Below are 24,637 nucleotides of genomic sequence, written 5' to 3' on the forward strand. Positions count from 1 at the left end.
ACCGGCGACTATCGTGCAAGATCCCGCGCAATTTAACGGGACGTCTGTCGAGGCAATTCGCGCTCATTTTGAGGCCTGGGTGAATGCTCAAGGCATGGGTGACGATTGGACGAAATGGCGAATGCATATGATTATCGATGAAGAGTCTCTGCAAACGCTGAAAGGCATATCAGTCGAGACCCATGAAATAAAAGGCTAGAGAATCCCGACCATGAGCTACAATGTGTAACGGTTCTTAAAGCATTTTTGTATATGGATCAGTATAAAAAATTTCTGGGTGGATGAAGTGTTGGACATATGCGCTCTGGGATATCTGGACGACGATGGGAGATGGTGATGAGATGAGGCAGATATTCAACTGCATTGATGATTTTCCACTTGAGGGGGTGTACTTCGGGTTAATTAGTGCTCTTTGAAAGTCACGCTATCATCGCACCGATATACCGTGCCTGCAAAATGCACCATACCTCAATGTGTTGCGGACTTGCGGTATGAAGCTGCTGTATACGCCAAACTTCGTACAATCCATGGTATATACATTCCTCTTTACCTCGGAAGCAACGACTTGGTTCATCCGTACAGCTATGAAGGTATCGCGTATCTCAAGCACATGATGCTATTGAGTCCGGGTGGACAGTCTCTCGACATGGCACTCAGGGAAATGAACCAAGGTTGCTTAAGAGCTAAGATGAAAGAGTCGTCCTCACAAATGCACCGCCTCAATGTCCTTCACAAGGATCCGGCGCCGCGAATTGGCTTTACAATCCAGAAAGCAACACATTTGTCTTTGTTGACTTTGAAAGGGCCGATTTCGTTAGTTCGCGGCCCGTTCAGCAGGGAATGATCTCACCAAATCGTAAACAAAGTTGGTAGCCCGTGATGGGCTTGATAAAGCACTGCCTGATTCAAGGTTTGCGAAAGAAATAAACAAGGCAATGCATGAGTTGCGAGATTGGATAAAATGAGCGAGAGTCCAATGAACGTACTCGCAATGTGTCTAGCCATCATGCAATTGTATAGCTATGCCATCGTAGAACATATTCACGGTGGGTATATCTACTACTCCGTACAGAAAATCTACATATACCGTGGATTAGACGGAAGCGTGAATGTTGGGGGATCAGTCGAAGCCAGATGAGCCAAATGCAAACATCTTTGTGGGGACGATGGGTGAATCCCCCAATCATGAAGAAACTGCAAATTGGGACCATCAGCCTTAGCATGCGAAACTTGAGCAAAGCTGAGAATTAATAGGCTTACTTGCATATGTTGATATGCAGTGTAACGTTCGAATCTTGATTGCTAGCAGATCAACGGTAAAGTATTTCACTACTGCAAATTTCTTCAAGATCTTTATATCGCGTTGGTTGGTACCTAGGGTGATGCTACACGTTCTAGTAGATCATTACTGGTTCAGATTCTTCGTATTAAACTTTCCTAGAACTACAATAGTTCCCAAAGCCTTTTGTAAACGAGTCTGTGTATGGACCGCCCATGGTGAAGCCTAGCTATTGTTGTATAAAACTAATGACTTCCTAGCCGTCTTGGTAAGAAGTAGTAATCATGAGTGCTCGAGATAAAGAGCCTGCCAAGAACGATGTGGGTACGTGTAAGCGTTGATGTACTATTTGTCCAAATTTGGCTTTTGAGTTACGAATTTTGCTCTCATTGAACGATCAAATCAGACCTTGCTTGCCTTGGTACGAGTACCTATCCCACGTTCCAAGGTTTAATGGGGCTAGCGTGGTTTTCAAAGCTCCAATTGACCAGAGTAGGTGAACACATATATTATTATAGTGATAATCAAGTGGATTTACCAATCTACATAACACGACCTGGACCTAGATATGCAAAAGTGTATGATCAAGTCATTCGATACCGACAAACATAAGTATGAGGGTGAAAATTATACGTAAAGTATTACGAGATGTAGCTTGTTTCAATCTATGGATTGCGCCGATGCATGGCCTCGGCCTCTTCGTACTTACCCTGGCTATGAAGGACTGAACCAAGGTTGTTGACGCTAGTGAGCGTGTGTGGATGTTCTGGCCCTAGCACCTTCTCACATCCTTCTAACGCCCGCCGGTGCATAGCTTCGGCCTCTTCGTACTTGCCCTGGCTATCAAGGACTGAGCCAAGGTTGTTGACGCTAGCGAGCGTGTGTGGATGTTCTGGCCCTAGCACTATCTCTCGGTCTTGTAACGCCCGCCGATGCATGGCTTCGGCCTCTTCGTACTTGCCCTGGCTATCAAGGACTGAACCAAGGTTGTTGACGCTAGTGAGCGTGTCTGGATGTTCTGGCCCTAGCACTATCTCTCGGTCTTGTAACGCCCACCGATGCATGGCTTCGGCCTCTTCGTACTTGCCCTGGTTATAAAAGACTGAACCAAGGTTGTTGACGCTAGTGAGCGTGTCTGGATGTTCTGGCCCTAGTACTATCTCTCGGTCTTGTAACGCCCGCCAGTGCATAGCCTCGGCCTCTTCGTACTTGCCCTGGTTATAAAAGACTAAGCCAAGGTTGTTGACGCTATTGAGCGTGTGTGGATGTTCTGGCCCTAGCACCTTCTCATATCCTTCTAACGCCCGCCGGTGCATAGCTTCGGCCTCTTCGTACTTGCCCTGGCTATCAAGGACTGAGCCAAGGTTGTTGACGCTAGCGAGCGTGTGTGGATGTTCTGGCCCTAGCACTATCTCTCGGTCTTGTAACGCCCGCCGATGCATGGCTTCGGCCTCTTCGTACTTGCCCTGGCTATCAAGGACTGAGCCAAGGTTGTTGACGCTAGCGAGCGTGTGTGGATGTTCTGGCCCTAGAATCTTCTCTGACCCTTCTAAGTCCCGTCGGTGCATAGCTTCGGCCTCTTCGTACTTGCCCTGGCTATTAAGGACTAAGCCAAGGTTGCTGACGCTGGTGAGCGTGTCTGGATGTTCTGGCCCTAGCACCCCTTCTCGATACTCGAGGACTATCTGATACATCGTCTCCGCTTCGCGGTATCGCCCGTCAAATTCCAGACAGTCCCCACACTTCTGAGCAAGATTAACCCTTTCCCTACTGCACTCATTATCCCCTCCCACAGCGTGTTGTGCATGGGCTATGTATAGTCGCCAGTATATCCGATTGGTCTGACGGGTGTCTGACAGGAGTTTACTCAGCCGCACTACTGCTTGTTTGTGGTAAGCCGACAGCTCTCCATTCCTTTTCAGCCATCCCCGCGTCACTAGATGTACTAGACGATGTATATCAAACGCCAATCCATCCTCATGTCTAGTGATGAATGAGAATGAGTCAAGGATACCGATCGCATCGCTTTGCTGTTTAAGTGATAGACTCTCAGAAGGCGGTAGCAGCGAGCTAGGAATGTCCTTGGGGTCCACACAGGCCATGAATCCTAGATATTCAAACGCGAGAGAGCTGCGGCGACGGATCTGCTCAAATGAGATGAGCCATGTTTTTGCCACTGCATTCTCCATGTCTGCATATCTGCCGTCATCTTCGAAATGTTCACTCAGGAGCTCAACCGCCTCGTCATCTTGATTGGACAAGAGGGCTTCATAATTCTTGAGTGATTCCCCGGTCACATTAATATACGCTGCGGCCTGAACAATGGCGAGTGGAAGATACGTAAGTTTCCGCAGTAAGCCTGGTAACAAGCAATCATCCTTTTCAATCCGACTAGGATAAATCAGATATTTCTGCATCATCTCTGAAGCCCCAAACTCGTCCATCTGCTGCACACACACCACATTTTCTCGAGCGACTCCTGTGGCTAGCTTCCGATCGCGCGTAGTCCATATGATCGCCCCATGCCTGCTTCGGGGCATGTAGTCAATCAGACGCTTAGCTCCAGCCTCAGACGTAAGTGGGGACGTCCATAGATCTATGTCATCCGCATTATCCAATATTAGCAGCCATGGGCCAATGGTCTCATCACTGAAGTATGTTTGGACTAGTTCCAAGATATCAACACCGATTTCGTCACAGCCGGGAAGGCGAAGGTTCTGAGCCACCTTGCGATATGACAATTGGAGGTTGGCCAGGCTATTTACGGGGATCCAACAGACCGCGCACTGTTCTTGCATGCGGTGGGCTAGCTCAAGCACAAGCTGGGTCTTGCCCACACCACCGAGGCCCATGATGGCAATTTTTGTAGTGACATCGGACTTCTGTTCCAATTTCTGTGTCAGGTCGCTAATCAGTTCCCCACGGCCTGTGAACTTGGTGTTCCGTTCAAACGGCACCTGCCACCGGGCACGGCCCTGCCCTTAAGCTCTATTAGTATTCGATTTCGGAATCAGGTATCTAGATTAACGACAAACATTGCTCTAAAAGAACCAGTCTCTTTTGATATTCCTGTATGAGGTTAGCCACTTGCCTTCTTTCTTGGCAACGGAGGACTAACACGAATCTTTGTAATGAACTGAAGGTTGGTTGCACCTATATCCGTTATTATCCATTAGTCGAAGGATACTATGACTATGAAAAGTCTTCTAGATACACACTTTGCTTTGATTTCAGATTCTCAACACAGTCCCGCACTCGAAACGCCACTGCCTGGTGGTCGAGATACCCTTCTGTCGCCGACTCAATCAAGCCTTGCTCCTGATATTCCGCTAGCCCGACGTCCTGTAACCCCTGGTCCACATTGAATCGGAAATACCGCTTGCTATCATAATGCTGCCGCCATTTAGCAATGAATCGCTTCTCCGTATGCTCAGTCTGGGTGGCAAGTTCTGGCAGAGTGTTAGAAACAAACTTCAACAGGTTGTCCTCTATCGCCCTCTTCCCGGGATTTCCGGTGCCGATCGAGATAAAGCACTTCACCAGCGGCTTTAGGTCGCCTGTGTCTTCACACCAAATATCAGACGCTTCGCCTTCCACTTCATCCACAGGGTTGTTGGCCCCGAGCCCACCATCCGCGAATCTGCGTGCTCCGATCGACACCGGCTCGAAGAAGGTAGTGGCGGCGGAGGTTGCACGGGCGGCCTGGCAGATGGTGGCCCGAATTCCGGCCTTATTACCGTAGCTGCGAAGGCGCACAATATCCTTGGTCTCCTGCGTGATGCTACAGACAAACCTGGAGTTGTCAGTAGGATACGGATTCATCGTCTCACAGACACTTACACCCGGCAACTCCGGTTAGCTTGGTCATTGAATAAATCGGTCGGTTTAGCTCCGCAATTGCTGATGACTTCGTTGATTGCACTCTCAAGCTTGCTGGCATCGAATTGAGGCTTAATCTTGCCAAAAAGGCTGGATACGCCCCGTTTCGAGGGCTTGCCAAAAATCATTTTCATTAACTTGATATATGCCATAATGCACTCATCGACATCCATCTCTAATCGACCTAACATAATCGCAATCAATCTACATCTGTTAGGCGCCCAACTTTAGAAAAAGAACACGAACAGAACCAACCCACCCGCCTGTACTGGTGCCGCCTATAAGGTCAAACACTTCGCAGGGCTTCTTTGCTGCTGAACCCTTGGGGCGTTCCTGGTTCAGTCGATCCATCAACCCTTTTAGGATGTACAGGGTCGACAGCCCGCGCACGCCGCCGCCATCTAGGGACAGTAGGCAGAGCCCGGTGCTGTCTAGCGGGTCTGGCTGCTCCCCGCCGTGAACAGTCGCTACTTGCTGCATCGCCGAATCTCCTCTTCAGTCTGGTATTATTGCTTGCAAGAATAAGTCACAAGCCCAAGGGAAAACATAAAGAGAAATGGTTATTAGTCTCCTGGCCGGGGGATGGGCAGTTCAGCTGAAGACGCCTGGGTGAGGCAAGTAGGGCGCCTCATTGGGTCGACGGCTGCGCCGCCCGTGACCAACGCACCTCCGCTCAATAGTTGATCAGCGCTAAGGCCTTGGCAGTGGGGTCAGAAAAGAGTGATCAAGAGGGTATCTGTCAAGCCGATTTCGAGCATGACTTTAACTAAATTGGAATTCACTGGATACTGGCTCGGCGGTTTTATCACGCGTGGTGGGCCTGGGGGCCGCCATTTTGGGAAAAGCCTGTCGGGTACGGACCGCACATCGCTCCTCCCGCTGCATTTATTTTGGGCATCCCTGTGGAGCCACCGTATCCAGATAGTGGTGTGTAATGACATCGGCTACAGTTCATCACACGTCCTAGACACCTCTCGGCACTAAAATGGTCTGGAGAGTCTCGCTGGCGCTGCTTGGGTGCGCTTGGCATTCCAGATACTGGGGTGTATAGCTTCAATTTGGGGTTTACGATGTGAATTGGGTTTACGGTGTGGTGCACCCCATCCCGAAGGCACGGCTATAGCTCTGCGCATCGAAGTGGTACGTAGTTGTCGACACACCCAATTCACTACCGCAGTGGAAGACGCGACCATCAGGGAGCCGGAGGTAAATACCGTGATACACACGGATAATGCTGTTGGGCCGCTGCTCGCGGAACTGGTTGGTACTCTAAGCGTTCACTGAGCATAACCTAAGCATTATTTTTACATTACCAAAGATGGCCTGAACATCACTGAGTATGCATGTCATCTGACTGCTTACTAAGTACAATTCAGTGGTCACGGAGTAGTCACTCTGTGCTGTGATATACTCAGTAAGCAGAACCCTGAGCGCCCTCATAAAGCTCCATATGTACATATGTACTCCGTACATAGATGGCTATCTATATATGTAACTAACTACTTGTCCAAATATGGTTAGACTTGGTGCGATTACATAGTACAGGCCACGTGCGCGCCTCTACTCAAAGAAGCTAGAGGGTTAAACAGCTGCTTCCGGCGTACGCAATCCTTTTGAGATACTGTAGAAACGTTGGCCAAAAATCCATCGCCAAAGGGCATGGCCTGCTTCGATATCATTCTGAAGTGGTTGTAATGTTTTGAGGTTTTGGCTCTTTTTTGAAACTCAGGCCTTCCATCCTGATTGCGGGTTGACCTTATCTCCGACAAACATCAAGGTCACATCTGCGCAACGAATTCGGCCTATGCAACAAATCCTCGTGTACCGACATGTTACCCTCTCAATTTCCCTGATTTAGGATCTGCCATCTCTTCCTCTAGTCACACCCACCGAACGAATTGAAAATCACACACTTTCAAATTCTCCGAACCCGCGCATCCTCGAACACAAAAACATAATCCGCTGAATTATTGGCTGTCAGCCACTCTACGGTTATCGCAAACCTACAAATCCACTCGGCTGGCCGTGCCGACTTGATCGCCTACTATGATCACCCCGCGCAAGGTGCTGCTCGCCCTGATCGCCGTGATCACCGTTGTGCTCATTCTCCGCTCATCCCGAGCCCCCGAAGTCCCCGGAGCGCCCGGGTACAGACCCGTGAAGAAGATCTCAGATGAGGAGGAGAATACGCTCGCAAAATCGACGCGCAAAATCCCACCCCAGGGACGAACCCAATTGCCCCTCGGTGCATCACCGACTGCGCCGCTCCGCGAGCGTCTCCGCTATCAATTCCCCTATGAGCTCGAAAAATGGTTCCCCGCATATATCTGGCAAACATGGAAATATGGTCCGTCATCTATGTGGTTCGATGAAGACCTCCGAGGCCTGGAAGCTAGCTGGACGGAGATGCACCCCGGGTTCACGCACGAGGTGGTTCCCGATAACACCCAGGCCCACCTGATCAAGTACCTCTACGGATCGGTTCCGGATGTATTCGAGGCATATGAGTCGCTGCCACTAGGTGTCATGAAAGCGGATTTCTTCCGGTACTTGGTGCTTCTGGCGCGTGGTGGAATTTACAGTGACATCGATACATCGGCACTTAAGCCCGCGCACACGTGGTTGCCGGAGGAATTGGACCGGTCGACAATTGGATTCATTGTTGGCATTGAGGCTGATCCTGACCGTCCTGATTGGCATGATTGGTACTCGCGTCGGGTTCAGTTTTGTCAGTGGACTATCGTGTCGAAACCTGGACACCCAATTCTCCGTGATATGGTGGCTTATGTCACCGAGGAAGCGTTGCGAATGAAAAAGGCTGGAATTCTCAAGGTCGGCAAGATGGATAAGACTATAATGGAGTTCACTGGGCCTGGAGCTTGGACGGACAGTGTCTTCCGCTACTTCAATAACCCGGCATATTTTAACATTCAACCTGGTGATAAGAATATCACCTACGAGGACTTCAGTGGGCAGAATACCCACCGGAAGGTGGGTGATGTGGTGGTTCTGCCCATCACCAGCTTCAGTCCTGGCGTGGGGCAGATGGGTGCAGGGGATACGGATGATCCCATGGCTTTTGTGAAACATAACTTCGGAGGTAAGCGTGAATTTTGAAACGATGCTGTTTCGTCTCAAATAGATTATACTAACATGTCTATAATAGGCACCTGGAAAACAGATGCGTCGTTGTGAAAAAGCAATGCTCTTATCTGATTCCATTCCAAAATTATACTCCAGCATTAGAGACCTCCCACGTTTTTGCTCTTTTTCAGCCTGCACACTACTTCGACTCGGTCTATTTCCCCCTTGTCGTTGGATCGATAGAACCCGTCCATGTTTTATGATACCTGATACCTGTTCATATGATTCCCCTTGTTTTATTGCTGTATACCGTTCTCATTAGACTTATGGCTCGGCAAAGTTTGCTGCTGGCTCGTTGATATATTCAATTCATTGTTGCCATATCCAGTATAGCCGTGCTGATATCTCATATCAACCGGCGCTTCATTTCCTTTACAACTACGAGTTATAGAACAACCCCAAACTTCAATGCCAAGTTGTTGGTCCCCGCAGTGCCAAACCCCACAAAACGCCTCTTTAAACGCCTCTCCGCCGTCTATGTGCGCCAAAATTGACTCCTCGGGCGAATTCAGCCATTTCAAGCTCGACTCGGCGTTCTTGTCGCGCTTGGCTATCGGCCAACCTCACCTCCAATCAGAAGGCAATCGCGATATGGGGAAAGCATTAAACCGAAGTCCCAACTATTAGGGACGTTTGAAAGCGACAAATTGTGCACATGATTCCGAGTCAGATAGTTGGGCTGTGGCGGCTCTTGTCAGAGACTCATATTCTGTTCGAATCTCGCCGGCCGTATAAAATGAAATGCGAAGGTCGTACCAGATGCTGGAATAAAGAAGGATCATCACACTTGATTGAGATGTTCTCGATGTGAGGAAACGAGTCTCTCATTCATCATCCGATGTTGTCGGAGGGAAATAGAGGTTCGAGCTCTGGTCTACAACTATGAAGCTTTCTGTCGACGAAACAGAAATGCCTTCATTTCAGCTGTTGGGGTTCCATGTCATGTTATAGTGCCATGTATTCATCATCCAATCCATCATGCTCCGCAAAGGGTTTTCCTTCTGATCTTTGTCTGTGCTATTACTGCTCTGCGAAAATGTCGATGATAGGTTGACATCCGTAAGCCATCACCCTTTGAGCGACAGATCTCCTACTACTGCCTTTAGAATGATTTATGTACTCTGTGGCTCACTTAAGGGAACTCAGTGGCCATCTCTAACTCATCTTGGAGATGATGCCGGTCTCCGCGATAATGGATGTGATCTCGAGAGCATGACACGTGAATGGGGCTAGTGTTGTGCATTTTATTGAGGCTCTTGAACTTTGTTCGTCTTCCCATCCTCTCTTGAGCGCCGTTTATGTACTATCCGGTACAAACTTCATGTAGCCGCAAGATGGTGTGTTGCTCAGTGTGATATGTCACCTAGATACTTACCAAAAGGGGCAGGAAAATGTCAGTAAGCAAGGTTTCTACACTATTTAATCCAGAAGCCGGGTATAAGCCAGCTTTGTATGGATCTCAATTGTTTGCGCTATAGGATCTGATCTGCAATATACAATGCAATATATGGGTTCCAGAAGTTAGGGGCTCAATTTAGACTCGCCGATCTTGCCATCTCCAATTCATTGTATGTGATAAACTGCAAACTATGCGCAACTTCTTTTTGCTTTTTTTTGAAAAAAAGGCTCCTTGCATTCAGTGCAATTCTTTCCTTCAAGTATTATGATATATCCACAAACATAAAGGGGCCGCCTTTAGGCTTGGTCCTTCTATTAAAAACCCATGTCTTCCTCGCCATTCAAATGACCTTCAAAGCCACCTACGTACCTAGTTTTTGTCAACATGTCTATCCAATTGGGTCTGCCACCACTGGATATCTTCTTGTTTTCTCCTAATCAACCTCAGAAGATAGCCAGGTCATTCTTCGCATCTCCAGACACACCAAGAACATTCCTTCGGCCAATATCTATTAGTCCTACCACTTTCAAGAGCACCCTTGATTTCCAGTTTGCCCTCACATTCGCCATTGGCTATGTTAGCATAGTCCTTTTTCTGAGCAAACTGAATGCTAGCCGACAGCACAAACCCTGGGGATTCAGCAAGACCTCCTTATTCAAGACTCTGGTGGTAGCACACAACACCTTACTTGCATTGTTCTCGGCATGGATGTTTTACGGAATGTGTTACTCGCTATACAAATCTTGGCCAGTGGGAACGGCCAGAGAAGGATCTGACTACTACGCTCATGTGGCGCAGATGTTATGCGAAACGGATTCGACTGCAATTCGAGGTGAGATAATACTAATTTAAAACGCAATACATTTTTTGATTGCCATAGAACCTTTATTCTGATCGTTCATCTCACATTATAGCCCCGGGAAACGTTAAAAGTCTATGGGAAGAAGGAACCGCCTATTTTGGCTGGTTCTTCTACATGTCGAAATTCTACGAAGTGCTTGATACAATGATTATCCTTGCGAGTGGGAAGAAAAGCTCCACTTTGCAGACATACCATCACGCCGGTATAATGTTCTGTACATGGGCATCGTTGAAATATGCATCGCCAACATATCTGGTTGGTATCGTGCTAAATTCAGGTGTCCATACATTGATGGTATGTGCAAATTACCAATTGTAAAAGCAAACGCTAACCGACCGCGCTCGGTTCTAGTACTCTTACTTTGCGATTCAGTCGCTTGGTTTCTCCATTCCCATGAGTATAAAGCGTTCTCTCACCAGTATTCAAATCGCTCAGTTCTTGGTGGGTATGGTCTGGGGCTTCAGTTATGTTGCCTTAAAATACAACCTTGGCTTCGATATCACAGAACAGGCCATGACCAATGTATCGGATCATGAGCCTCGACTGGCTCATGGTGCCATGGCGGGCGAACTTGGCGATGGTAACAAAAGGATCGCCGCGGATACTGCGGTATCCTGTTTGAGTGACAGTGGGGAAGCATTGACATTTGTTATGACAACTGCTTATATACTTCCTCTGTTGTTTCTATTTGTGCAATTCTTTGTGAGATCCTATGTCAAGGTTGCGAAATGATTGGAGTTAGGTAGACAAATTTGGGAAATCAGGCTATGGGCTATAATTTGGGGGAGGATATTGGTAATAGCATGGAATATGCTTCAAGGGTGATGGAATAATGTGTCTAAAAGACGAGATATACGAGTTATTTTCTGCATGTATCGTATGAAAATAAGAAAACTCCATATTTGTTTAAAGCAACACCTATGGAATATTGTAATCACCTACCCATTCTAGAATATACCTCGCAAGGTACTAAGTAGTGTTGAACACTTTAAGACGAAAGCAGGTTTAGAAATAAAGACACCAAAACGCCCTGCGTTCACCGTGATGCGCCGAGATAGGGTTGTGATGTCGCAAGAGATCGCGAGATCATGAAAACCACATGACCAGTCCTTCTAATAGAAAAGATGGTTTCCGAAGAAGGAACAATCTGTAGGGGGAAAAGAAAGAAACATAAAAACAAGTACATTCTGGTTCTGTATGGCTTTCATACTGTCGTAAAGGTTGGAAAGTCAAACGGTGGGGTTGAAACCTGCTTGGGCGCATGGCGAATTGTGCTATCTTCCGAGATTAGAGTCGCCACAGCCATGCCGAGGGCTATCACGGGATCGGATATGCAAACAAAAAGCAAAGCTGGAGTGCAAATAATCGCGAATGCAGGCTCAGAGGGACCATTCGCTTAGGCGGGGACGTGCCCGTGGGGGGTCGTGGGGTCAAGGGAGCGATGACCGTGCTCGTTGGAGGGCTTCTCAAGAACACATTGTGGTGAGTCTGATAGACTGTATTGGCAGGATATTCCCTCAGAAATCACTAAACAACGCCTCGTATTTCTTCTTTAGGTCCTCGGTGTAGATGTTCGCGTTTCTGAGGTCGGGGGGATCCGGGTATTCCTCAAAGTTACCGGTATCCGCGGGGTGCGATAGGCGGGGAATTATAGGGCCCTTCACCCGGCGATAGAATAAATCGTCCCAGATGACATCTTGGAAAAAGGGGTGTGATTTGACTCGGGTCGAGCCACCGGAGATGTGGCCGAGTCGTTCCGATGGATTTGTTTTGCAGAGTAGAGACACAATATTCTGCGCTGCGGGCGGCATATTCTGGGGGAAGCGTAGACGGCCTTCAACGATCTGCTCGTAGATCCGCATAGGGTTTTGGTCCCAGAATGGAGGTTGTCCAATCAGAAATTCGTAGATCAGAATTCCAAGTGCCCACCAGTCCACCGCCAGTCCATGACCGCTGTTTTGAATGACTTCTGGAGCCAGGTATTCCGGTGTACCACACAGTGTGTATGTCTCGCGGTTGTCGACTTGTTTCGCAAACCCAAAGTCAACGAGCTTAATATGGCCATCTGCATCTAGCAAGATATTCTCCGGTTTAAGATCTCGGTATGCAACTCCATGAATGTCGTGCAGGAACTCGATTGTCATTGTGATTTCGGCGGCATAGAATCTTGAGGTTTCTTCACTGAAGCGTCTTTGTCTTCGAAGATAGGTAAATATTTCGCCTCCAGGGCAGTAGTCCAGCTAGCAATTTTGTTAGCACTCTGAAACCCACCCAGATCATATTCCAAGCTTAAAAGAATAACCATACCACCATGTAAAGGCTCTTGTCATCTGAGAATGAGGCGATCAAGGTGGTGATGAAAGGGTGATCAATAACCGCAGTAAGAGTTTTGCGCTCGTTGCGCACATGTTCCACTTGCTTGAGTTTGATCACTGTTCAGTCGCAATCGGCACAAGTTAGCCCTAGCCTCGCGCAACGTTGGACAAAGTGGTGCTTACCATCCGCCTTTCGAAGAATTTTTAGCGCATAGACTTTGTTTTTGTCCTTTTGATCTTTTAATCTTGTGAGCCACACTCGAGCGAACGTGCCTATAAAATCGAAAACAAGATCAACGGTCAGATATGAATCGCGCAAGTAAAGTATAGGGGAAAGCGGGTTCTCACCGGTTCCAAGGGTCTTAATGAGGACAAAGTCAGTCACGCGCAGTGTTCTGGATGAGATACATAGTTGTTTCTCGTCCTGGCGCTCAGTGACGAGAAATGGGTTCGAGGATCGTAGAGACGAGCGGAGAGGATTCGGCGATCGACTTTTCTCTCTGATGCAGAGATCCGTTTCGTTTGGGGAAGACCATGGTGCCTGGCACCTCGTTTGGCGAGTGTTGCACTGTCCCAGTCGCCATTAGAATAGAGAGATGCGGCGAAGGTAAAAAAAAAATGATGTATGAGATCCCGTTAGCGCGCCACCTGGCCACGCAGCTTTATTCCGGGAGTCTCAGATTGATCCGGGAAGTCTCAGATTAAAAATACCATTGAGATGTGAACCTTCAAAGAAAAATGTGCTCGCATAAAGCGCAAAGAGAGATGCGGAAAAAGGGAAGTTTTGGCTCTGACGTATTTGCTATGCGGGGCTAAGGACGGGAAGAAAAAACTACGATAATCGGACTATCGGACTGTCAGACTGAGTAAGCTAAAATAGAGCCTCTTGGAAATTTGATCTTCTTTGATTTCCTTATTGTACACCATGACTGTTTCGATTATATACTGGTTTCATCCCAGGATACAGATTCGATATTCTCTGATGGTAGGTGAGAGAAACTTGTTTGTAGTTTCCAAAGGTATGTAGTTGGTAGTTGGTAGTTGGTAGGTGTAGGTTGTAGTACAAAAGTACATACTCAGCCCTCAAGACTTGGAGTTTAGGATCAAACCAACAATCAAGCTGACCAAATTAGTAAGACTGGTTAAATCGGGATCATAATATACACTTACCCATAAAGACCCAGGACTTCGCCGAAGATCAAAATCAAAATCATTCCAACATAGACTCGGGATTGTTGCATGTATGCCCGAACACCCTGGGATGGATGTTAGTCTCCAAGGATCATCTCAATTGTATCACGAATAATAGTATCCTTACCGCATCACCCACAACACCAATAGTATAACCAGCAGCCACACCTGTAAGTCCAACCGACATCCCCGAGGCGAGGTGCATGAATCCTCTGTGCATTGTCAGCTTGTGCCAAGCTCCACATCAAACCAGCCTTCCAAACGTACGTGTACAAACTCATGTTGCCTGTTGGGTCCACTCCTTGCGCAATGAGCACTGCAATAACCAGACCGTAAACTGCGATAATACCGGACATGACGACGGGGATGAGAGACTGTAGACATAAATTCAATTAGCTACCCGGTACATCATAGATTCAGCGAGCCTAGATGGGCGCTTACCTTCATAATCAGATCAGATCTAAAGGTTCCCACACCGGCGATACCGATGCCTGACTTTGCTGTGCCATAAGCTGCTCCTGCCGCTGTGAGAATGTAAGCTGTTTGTCCGGATACCTTTGAACCTAGTAATCTCGCTTCATCCCCGCAAGGTATTACACGTACACCCAAAGATCATCTTCAGGACAGTGTTAGTAGATTATTGAATCAAAACATTATTGGCATAAACTCACTGCAGCAGCAATGCCGGCCTAGAATAGATAACTTGTTAGTCTCATGATCTTCAAAAGTGCTCGGGAAGTTGCACTCACAAAGGAGAAGAACGGAGCGAACTTGGGCGCAAGCTCACTCTCTGCCATGGTGAGATAAGGGCAAGATCAAATCTTGCAAAGAATCACAAAGGAACTGAGAAATAAATGAAGCTGTTTGAAGCTTAACAAGGATAGAAGGAAGTTCTCTGTTTGATAGGGTGTTGCTCCTTGTTCCACATGGTCATTTCGCCTGCCGTAGTCCACACATTGTTCCCGCTCAGGCGGTGACAATACCATACATTATAATCCCGATTAATTCCCATATTGAACGGATATCAAACACTGTCCATTTTGAGTACTATGTATTGAAATTACATACCGGCCTCGCCGTCACCGTGGACCTTCGCCATCTGCTCTCCTGGTCCCCTCCCCCCAGTTTATTACTGCATTTTCAACAACTACCACCCCCACCTTCAACTTCGTCTACCCTTTTTCTTTCGCAAGTCTCGGAGGATGCTGAGGGTATGAAACCGAAAGGAGCCTTGAATTTGTTGCGCTCACGGCTCCTAGCGCTTTTCTATTAACACTGTTTGATATCGCTTTTAACCCAATTTCAAACTGAGGGGAGTTATGGCATACTGAGTTCTATCGCTACTCTGAAGACCTTCTATTATATCTTTCGAGGACATTGCCTACATAACCTTTTCTCTCGTTCCATCCCGCTATCGTTTCTTCCGTTGCCTACGATCTTGAACAGACCTCTTGCGACGCCCTGAACGCTCTCCACGATCAACACGGATACCCCCTTTCACCTTCGTCGTACGGAACAAACCCATTCCGCATATCTGACCGACATACAACCCCTCATCCTTTATTGCTGATATCTCGTAAAAATGGCGGACCTGGGGGGTCAACGTAACCGGAACTACCGGCCTCACGGACCTGCCTCATCAACACAACGGGATGCTGCGTACTCCGATATTTTTGGGAGCGCACCACCAGCAGGACGCTCCCAAACCATGAATTCGCAAACTCCGCAATTCTCTCAGGGTCGTGCTCATACCATGTCATCGCATGTTGCACACCCTCAATTTCAGAGACCGCCGCCGCCGCCAACGCGGCAAGTGCCCAATGGATACGGACCGCCATTAGCATCACCAAATGGATATCCGCCGCCGCCGTCATCCGGTCAATACCAAGCCTACAATCCGGCGGCCGCACCCATGTCTTCACAGCAGCCTCCTCGACCGCATCCTGGTGCCCAACAACGATTTGCTGCTTATCCTCGACCCCAACGTCTCGAGACCAGACCAAGCCCTTCTGCCCAATACCCGGAATCTAGGGACTTCAATCGCCCAATGCCTCCACCTGCGCTGAATTCCGATGCAACCCGATCGAGATCGATGGCAAAAATCAACGGGCCGCCTTACCAGCACCCACCGAGCAACTTCAATCACACTTCTGCCATTGCCTCTCGCCGCGAACAATACCATGCCGGGGCTCCAGTCACTCAATTAGGTCGTCCTGTGCCCGAGAAGCAACATAACGAGCGAGCTATGTCCATGACTTCTTGGCCGTCGGATCGAGATTCGCAGATCATGAACAGCGGAAGGTCCATTCCGCATCGCAGACCGCCGTCGGGTCATGGCCAGCAGCAAAACTCGATGCAGGGCCCCTCTGCCATCAGCCCGCTCGGCACGATGCAGGGCCTGATCGAGAGGCCAGCAATGCAAAGTGCTCCGAGAAGCGACTCGATGACACAGAGCCCTGAGGGCTATGTCGGCTCTCGTCAGCCTAGTGATGGATCGGCAAAATCTCGAACTATGTCTATGGCATCGACTATTGCGCCCGATAGGACGATGAGTGTTCAAAGTCAAGCCACCCAAAGCTCCGCCGGCAAAACAACACTTGTTGCTAGGGATTCTCAGCGCAAAGTTCCGGTCGTCTATCCTGCTTTGCTTTCTCTTGTCGCTGAAATTTTTAGAGAAAAGATCTCGCTCGGTGAACGCCAAAAGAACGGCCTTTCGTACCAGAATGCGTTCTCGGGTACCGATTCTGTGGATTTGATCGGCTCCATCATCAGGACAAACGACCGCAATCTGGCGCTTCTACTCGGTCGTGCGCTGGATGCTCAAAAGTTTTTCCACGATGTCACGTATGACCATCGTCTCCGAGATGCACCCGGCGAAGTTTATCAATTCAAGGAAACAATGGGAGAGGACAAGTCCACAACTGATGTCAATGGTGTTTTCACACTCCTAACCGAATGTTATTCCCCGACTTGCAACCGGGACCAACTTTGTTATTCCATTGCTTGTCCTCGACGACTTGAACAACAAGCTCGGTTGAATATCAAGCCTCAGCCGGTACTAGGAGCAGGGGATGCCACCACCGCACCACCCGATGATGATGAAGATACTGATAACCAAAAACTCTGGATCAGCACGGTCTCGAAGGACATCTCGGATTCTGTTGATGATCGCGAGAAGAAACGCCAAGAGATTATTTTTGAGATGATGTATACAGAACGGGATTTCGTCAAGGATCTGGAATACTTGCGGGATTTCTGGATGAGACCACTGCGTGCTGCGGGGACGACAGCTCACTCGCCCATTCCTGAACATCGGCGGGAGAAGTTCATTCGGACCGTATTTGGCAACTGCTTAGAGGTCCTCAAAGTCAATAGCGCTTTGTGTGAAGCTCTGAATGCCCGGCAAAAAGAGAACGCGGTCGTGCAAACTATTGGTGATATCTTCTGCCAACATGTCCCTAACTTCGATCCATTCATCAAGTATGGTGCCAATCAACTTTACGGAAAGTACGAGTTCGAGAAGGAAAAGGCATCAAACCCGGCCTTCGCCAAATTTGTCGAGGATACCGAGCGTCTCAAGGAGTCACGGAAGTTGGAACTGAACGGTTATCTGACGAAGCCTACAACTCGTCTTGCAAGATACCCGCTTCTGCTGGAAGGTGTTCTGAAAACTACCGCAGATGGCAATACTGACAAGGAAGATATTCCGAAGGCCGTGAAGTTGATCAAGAATTTCCTCTCGCGTGTCAATGCTGAGAGTGGTAAAGCGGAGAATCACTTCAACCTTGTCCAGTTGAACGCTGCACTCAAGTTCAACACCGCAGACTATGTTGATTTGAAACTCACGGAAGAAAACCGGCAAATGCTCATGAAAATGGCTTTCAAGAAAACAACAGCCGACAGTTCTGATGTCACAGCATATCTCTTTGATCACGCTGTTCTACTTGTTCGTGTCAAGGTAGTGAACAAGCGTGAGGAAGTTCGAGTATACAGGAAACCCATTCCTCTGGAGCTGTTGGTCATCGCTCAGATGGAAGAGGTCATTCCACGATTAGGTATCGCCAAAAGACCATCGTCCAGCCTCTTGTCAAACAAAACTATGATAAACAACCCTCCTCCTGCCAAAGATGGTGGCCTGCCAATCACTTTCAGACATCTTGGTAAAGGTGGTTATGAGCAAACTCTCTATGCCACGAATTCTGCCACCCGACGAAAGTTCATTGAAGCAGTCGAACAACAACAACAAAAGCTGTGGGAGAGAAACAGCAACTTCTATAACAAGACAATTCTTAGTGAGGGCTTCTTTGCGGCGATCAACCGTATTAACTGCCTTGTCCCAATTGGTAAATGAATCCCCTCCCCCTTTAAACAGAATTTTCGCTTACCAAATTCTACCAGATGGAGGTCGGAAATTGGTCTATGGAACTGACAATGGTATATTTGTCTCTGAACGTTGGCCCAAGGACAAATCAGCCAAACCGAAGAAGGTCCTTGATGCTACTCAAGTCACGCAAATCGACACCCTGGAAGAATACCAGCTGCTTTTGGTCCTAGCGAACAAAACCTTGTCCTCCTATCCCATGGACGCTCTTGATCTCAATGAGGGCCAGAACACCTTGGCCAAACGCCCAAAGAAAATTCAAGGCCATGCCAACTTCTTCAAAGCAGGCATTGGTCTGGGTCGACACTTGGTGTGTTCGGTCAAAACATCGGCACTGTCCAGTACAATCAAGGTCTACGAGCCAATGGACAACCTGGCCAAGGGAAAGAAAAAGTCGGCTGTCAGCAAAATGTTCCAGGGTGGTCAGGATACACTCAAGCCATTCAAGGTTCGTTGTCTTTTACCATCCCTCACAACTAACTCTGTTCGGCTGTATCTAACATTCTCACGCAGGAATACTACATCCCTGCCGAGTCTTCTTCAATTCACTTCCTCCGTTCTACTCTTTGTGTTGGTTGTGCACGCGGCTTTGAAGTCGTCAGTCTCGAGACAACAGAGACCCAGTCTCTCCTAGACCAAGCAGACACGTCCCTAGATTTCGTGGCGCGAAAAGAAAACGTTAAGCCTATTCATATAGAGCGTATGAATGGTGAATTCCTCCTCAACTACAGTGATTTCTCGTTCTTCGTGAACCGCAACGGGTGGAGAGCCCGTCCAGATTGGAGGATCGCGTGGGAGGGCAACCCAAACGCATTCGCCCTCTCCTACCCCTACATCCTGGCATTCGAACCGAACTTTGTTGAAATTCGACATGTTGAAACAAGTGAATTGACGCACTTGATGACCGGGAAGAACATTCGCATGTTACACAGTTCCACCCGGGAGGTATGTTACTTGCACTCCCAGTTTCCATCCCAGCCAATACTAACCTAACCGTCCTAGATCATCTACGCATACGAAGATGATCAAGGCTACGACACCGTTGCCAGCTTAGACTTCTGGACCAACAAACCCCAACAAAATGTTTAAGGCTCGAGACGCAGCCTTCGACATCGTCATCTTCCGCTCTGATGCTGTCACCCACACGTCTCAGTCTCAGTCCCTGGATCCGACCCTCCCGACCATATCCCCCCCTCTCAACATCCACCGGGTCTATTCCGTCTTCTCTTTCTACGCAATGTACAATGGAGCGCAAATACCACTTCTTGCGTGTCTGCTTTCTTGCCTTTAGTTTCCCCTTGCCGATTGCATTCGCCTACCCCTTTGCACTCAAAACTCTACTTTTCTTAGTTCTTTCTATTTCCTTGGTTTTGTGCCCACATCACCATCTCAAGGCCTTTTCTTCTCTTCTCTCTGTATCGTTTTGAGTTCGAGGTATCTTGTCTGTTATACTTAGCAATTTCATCGTGGATGGATTCATTGCTTTTTCTGATGGATCACTTGCAGTAGGCTTAGGCTTAACTTCTTAATCTCATTGGTTTCTGTCTTTGCAATTTGTCTATGTTTAATCGGATTGTGTAAACTGTGTGAAGGATATGGTCATTCCTGGCTGCGTTGGTTATAGCATGAATTGTGAAATGAGTTGCTAGGAACATGCTTATTTGATAAAGACCCTTAATAGTGCTGAGGTCGCACAATGAAGCATATCAGGGGATATATATATGTAAAGCAATTTATATATCGCTGTTCTGCAACAATAATCTATACCCAAGTTCCAGACAAACCAACACCTAAGAGACTAACTGATTTAATTACAAATATTAGACAATCATCTCTACAACAAGCAGATTGAAGTAATACAGTACAAGGCATCTGGTCAGATACTTTTTCTTCCTCAATTACTATCGGTAGTAGGAAGACAGTCGGGGGAAAAGGAGAGATAATGAACAAGACATGAGCCACGAACGCAAAAAAACAAGAGAAGAGGGAATATTGCTGCGCTGCGGACTTTGGACAAGAGCTAGAGAAATCAGGGAAGAGGGGGAATAGAAATGATGCAGCAACAGGTCCCGGTGGCAGCTGATGTGATAAGAAAGAAAGATAAATATCACCCAACACAGGGAGAACATGGTGTCGGGGGGAGTGGTCGCCAAATGAAAAGTAGGCAGAAGGTATACCGTGGTAAGACGTGCAGGTTGATGGGCTGGCAGTTCGATATCAGATCAAAGCTTTTCGTGGAAACCAGCAAGTGGCGCGTCCGTCGTTCTGCCCGAAACGCCTGTCTATTTTGAGTTGGGCCCCCCCCACAGAGGTAAGAAAAGAAGAAAAAAAGCTATTAACGTGAATAAACAGTCAATATTATCCCATAAACAAAAGCCAAGTTGGTGCCTGAAATTCCATGGCACAAACGGTATCACATTGCGAACCGGCGCCCCGCTGAATGAGCCGCATCGCCGACAGGGTATATCTAGGCCTCTCCGTTGGCAGCTTCGTTGACATTGCCCTGGCTTTGCTGCTCGCGCTGCATGCGGGCCTCGATCTCGCGAAGCTGGCTCTCGCGAGCCAACAGCTCCTGTCGCTTCTCGGCAATCTCGCGCTGGACCTTGATTTCGATCTCGCGCAGCTTCTCCTCCTCGCGGCGGAGCTGCTCCTCCTTGAGGCGCACGGACTGAGAGGCAAGATCCTCGGGGTTCATGGAAGAATCGTGACCACTTCTATTCAATCTTTGTTAGCAACGACAACTGGACATGGGGATAGGATGAGGAAACATACTGGGAAGCACCATCGACGCTCTTGCTGAGCTTCTCAGTACGGTAGTTCTCATAGAGGAAGTCGTGAGTGATCTCCTTCAGATCAGCCAAGTGGCTGTGGAGCAGAGCACTGCGGATAGCAAGGAAGTCTGAGTGACGAGGGTTCTCAACCTCGACAACACCCCATGGGTATTGGCGTGCGCGCACTTTACGGTCATCGATCTCGACGAAATCTTCGGATCCAACAATGGCGAAAGGCATCAGTCCACGCAGCTCGGCGTTCTCCTCAACGGTGTCCTCATCATCCTCCTCAATGTCGTAGGGGAAGTTGTAGACGGGGATACGGTAGTGCTCAATATCCTCCATGATGAGCTTCTTAGACTCGGCCAATTCAGCGGGGGTGAGAGAATCGGCCTTTCCAATGACGGGGATGACGTTGACACGGGGAGACAGGCGCTTCATCAATTCGATATCGAGTTCACGCAAACCGTGACCGGTGGGTGTGATGAAGTAGAGCAGAACGTGCACTCGGTTGTCTCTGAAGCGGGGGTTACGCTTAATCCGAGACTCCTCTGCAAGAATGTCGTCATATTGGCGCTCGAGGTAACCGACGATCTCGCCGAAGCTGTTCGAGAAGTCAGTCAATGGACCGTTGTTGCTTATAGGCAAGGTCTACGTGCCTGGCCTCGTTGTCAATCTGGTCACCGAATCCGGGGGTATCGACGATGGTCAAAGAAATACGTGTTCCTTCGTCATCAAGTTCGAGCTCTGCAATGTCTCGAGTCAGTATTTTGGTTTGGTATGGGGTATGGGCGGTGCGGGGGAGGAATTCAACTGACCGACAGTCACGGGCTTAATGCGGACACCCTCCTCTAGGTGAGCATTAGCAGCATCATCGGCATCCTTGCCCTCTAGAACCTGCTTTCCGCAGAGAGTGTTGACAAAAGTTGTGCGTCCTATATAGCAAAAGGAGAATGACCTATTAGTCTCCAATTCAGAACAGGCATTGGATTGAACAGCGTACCGGTTCCACTGGCACCGCAGACCATCAAACAGAATTGAATTCCCTTCTTAACATTCTTCTTGCGACGAATCTTTAACTACCCGAAGCGAGCGCGGGCGTGTAATTAGCTTTGGTGACTTTTTTGGGTAAATGTTAGAACAGGGGAATGTACATACCGCGTTGAGGGCTGAGGACATTTTGAGCTAAAGAAGAATTAAACAAATGTAAATGAGAAAGAAGAAGTAGTTCAAAGTGAAGTAATAAGAGGAAGAGTGAAACTTGGCTCTCCTGAGAGTCTGGAGAGTGAGTTAGGGGGGGGGAAGAGAGACAGTTCGTGTTTCCCCCTTTCCCAAACAGGTGACCAATCAAAAGGTAGCTCTAAGGTCTCCAGTCTACTTAACTACTTCTTCGACTCTTTGATCTGTCACAATTGATCTGTGTACAATATTGTAATTATTGGGGAAAAAAGAAATTTAACAATTATCTATCTCTCGAGAATATTCCCCCTATCTTCCTGCATATAATTAATTTCTTGAGCTATGAAATTGTATATGAAATTGGAAATTCTAACAAACTCAGGGGTTTGGACCAGTGGGTCGCTGCTGGCCACCGTATGATTATGTAATATAGTGCCTGAGGTGTCGATGTGGATAGCTTGCCCGCATTGCTCTTATCGATATACCGGGGTCGAGATCTCAGCTTCTTACTTGGTCCAAGTCTTTGAAGTACATCTTTTATTTGAATATTGAAGGAGATTCAAGGTGTTACCTTGGGGCTATCATCTGCCGGATTCATTCTTGCTTCCAAATATGCTTCCTTGACTTCTCAACAATGAACACCCGCCAATCTATCGACGAGTCCATCGGACCATATTCATTATCAGCGACGTTCAATCATGACAACAGCTGCTTTTCAGTGGGACTGGACACAGGCTTCTGTGGTAAGAAATGATTGAATCACCCGCGGAAGCTTTTCCATACATCAAACATAGAGCTGAGGCTGATGTATGCATGGACTAGTATATAATGCCAACCCTTGCGAGCTCAAGGTTCTCAGAGGTGATTACTACCCCCATTCCAGCGATTTTGATTCAATATCAATATTCTAACTGATCAGATTTCAATGCCGGAATTGGGATCGCAGAAATGCTCGGTCAGTCAAACTATCTGGCGATTGTTGGGGGCGGAAAGAACCCTAAGTTCCCCCAGAACAAGGTATATTATCATCGCAACCAACGCAATGAGATTTAAGAGAGGCTCATGGATGCCCTTAGTTGGTCATTTGGGATGATGCCAAACAGAAAGCGGCTATCACCCTTGAATTCCGCACCTCTGTCCTAGGCGTTCGTCTATCGAAGTCGAAGATCGTCGCCGTGCTCTTGAACAGCGTTCATGTGTTTGCGTTTTCCAACCCTCCAAAGAAGCTCTCGGTCTTTGAGACCTCTGATAACCCATTAGGTCTGGCCTGCCTTGACCATAAGATACTGGTCTTCCCTGGTCGGTCCCCGGGACAGGTTCAACTGATAGAATTGGAAACTGGCAACATCAGCATCATCCCTGCGCATAGTACTCCGCTCCGTGCGATGGCCTTGAGTCCAGATGGAAAACTACTAGCAACAGCTAGTGAGTCGGTAAGGGACCCGTACGCAACGTTTCCATAGATGGATCATTAATATCTATACAGGGAACGTTGGTTAGGATTTTCGCTACTGGGAATTGCACTAAGTTGGCGGAATTGCGACGCGGTGTTGATCATGCAGTCATATTCTCAATTGCTTTTTCACCATCCAATAATCTACTGGCTGTTACATCTGACAAATCGACGCTCCATGTGTTTGACCTTCCTCACCAACGACCCATTAGTCGCCGCAGCCAGTCACCAACACCAGCATCAGAGGAAGCGACTTCGAGCCAGAAATGGGGCATCCTTGGCAAAATTCCTCTGCTTCCGCGTGTTTTTTCGGATGTTTACTCATTCGCCAGTGCACATTTTGAGATTGGCGAGGGAGCCACGCCCGGGTCATCATATGTGCCATCGAGTGGATCGTCATTTGGCCGGCCTCAAAAAGGTCTGATAGGGTGGTGCGATGACCAATCCCTCTTAGTGGTGGGGTCCGGAAGGGAAGGGCGCTGGGAGAAATTTGTGCTGCGAGAAGGCGAGGAAGGCAAGAGATATTGTGTGCGGGATGGATGGAAAAGATATCTTGGTGGCAGCTGACAGGATAATGAGATGTGACCAACCATGCCACCCCGCTCAAGATTTTTGCACAGCTAGCCACTGGAACATTTTATCTGATGCAGCTTGGGTTGTCCACAGCGTCAAGCCCAATCAGACTGCTTTCTGCTGGAGGACAATCCAATTCTTTTCAAACTTTCTTTGGGTGTTGTCAGGATTTGGCTTGGAGATAGTGAATCTTAAATAAAACACTGTCGTG

At 48.0% G+C, this 24,637-nt stretch overlaps 7 protein-coding genes across 7 annotated transcripts; 4 read left to right on the forward strand and 3 right to left on the reverse strand.

Annotated features, from left to right (window-relative positions):
- Positions 1-1,944: 1,944 nt before the first annotated feature.
- Positions 1,945-5,638, reverse strand: N7529_011181 (FabD/lysophospholipase-like protein; the record flags this gene model as incomplete). The annotated part of the gene is made up of 6 exons (XM_057246707.1): positions 1,945-4,259; positions 4,315-4,348; positions 4,398-4,432; positions 4,498-5,072; positions 5,120-5,362; positions 5,418-5,638. 6 exons carry the CDS (start codon positions 5,636-5,638, stop codon positions 1,945-1,947), a joined length of 3,423 nt encoding a protein of 1,140 aa, XP_057092056.1.
- Positions 5,639-7,204: 1,566 nt separating this feature from the next.
- N7529_011182 (glycosyltransferase family 32 protein) lies at positions 7,205-8,353 on the forward strand (the record flags this gene model as incomplete). Its single annotated transcript, XM_057246708.1, has 2 exons — positions 7,205-8,258; positions 8,325-8,353. The coding sequence occupies 2 exons, from the start codon at positions 7,205-7,207 to the stop codon at positions 8,351-8,353; spliced, it is 1,083 nt and encodes a 360-aa protein (XP_057092057.1).
- Positions 8,354-10,085: 1,732 nt separating this feature from the next.
- On the forward strand, positions 10,086-11,295 carry N7529_011183 (elongation of very long chain fatty acids protein; the record flags this gene model as incomplete). Its single annotated transcript, XM_057246709.1, has 3 exons — positions 10,086-10,533; positions 10,616-10,857; positions 10,915-11,295. The coding sequence occupies 3 exons, from the start codon at positions 10,086-10,088 to the stop codon at positions 11,293-11,295; spliced, it is 1,071 nt and encodes a 356-aa protein (XP_057092058.1).
- Positions 11,296-13,961: 2,666 nt separating this feature from the next.
- Positions 13,962-14,866, reverse strand: N7529_011184 (V-type proton ATPase proteolipid subunit; the record flags this gene model as incomplete). The annotated part of the gene is made up of 8 exons (XM_057246710.1): positions 13,962-13,998; positions 14,049-14,134; positions 14,197-14,281; positions 14,337-14,443; positions 14,511-14,593; positions 14,673-14,685; positions 14,741-14,758; positions 14,819-14,866. The coding sequence occupies 8 exons, from the start codon at positions 14,864-14,866 to the stop codon at positions 13,962-13,964; spliced, it is 477 nt and encodes a 158-aa protein (XP_057092059.1).
- Positions 14,867-15,651: 785 nt separating this feature from the next.
- On the forward strand, positions 15,652-19,539 carry rom2 (putative Rho guanyl nucleotide exchange factor (Rom2); the record flags this gene model as incomplete). The annotated part of the gene is made up of 4 exons (XM_057246711.1): positions 15,652-18,412; positions 18,468-18,898; positions 18,964-19,395; positions 19,453-19,539. 4 exons carry the CDS (start codon positions 15,652-15,654, stop codon positions 19,537-19,539), a joined length of 3,711 nt encoding a protein of 1,236 aa, XP_057092060.1.
- Positions 19,540-20,917: 1,378 nt separating this feature from the next.
- Positions 20,918-22,400, reverse strand: aspA (uncharacterized protein; the record flags this gene model as incomplete). The annotated part of the gene is made up of 6 exons (XM_057246712.1): positions 20,918-21,164; positions 21,223-21,825; positions 21,851-21,977; positions 22,040-22,156; positions 22,225-22,300; positions 22,380-22,400. 6 exons carry the CDS (start codon positions 22,398-22,400, stop codon positions 20,918-20,920), a joined length of 1,191 nt encoding a protein of 396 aa, XP_057092061.1.
- Positions 22,401-23,034: 634 nt separating this feature from the next.
- Positions 23,035-24,420, forward strand: N7529_011187 (phosphatidylinositol-3,5-bisphosphate binding protein HSV2; the record flags this gene model as incomplete). The annotated part of the gene is made up of 5 exons (XM_057246713.1): positions 23,035-23,143; positions 23,223-23,261; positions 23,320-23,417; positions 23,477-23,833; positions 23,887-24,420. The coding sequence occupies 5 exons, from the start codon at positions 23,035-23,037 to the stop codon at positions 24,418-24,420; spliced, it is 1,137 nt and encodes a 378-aa protein (XP_057092062.1).
- Positions 24,421-24,637: the final 217 nt, after the last annotated feature.

The sequence above is a fragment of the Penicillium soppii genome (assembly GCF_028829465.1).
Source record: "Penicillium soppii strain IBT 18220 chromosome Unknown utg000010l, whole genome shotgun sequence".
NCBI lineage: Eukaryota > Fungi > Ascomycota > Eurotiomycetes > Eurotiales > Aspergillaceae > Penicillium > Penicillium soppii.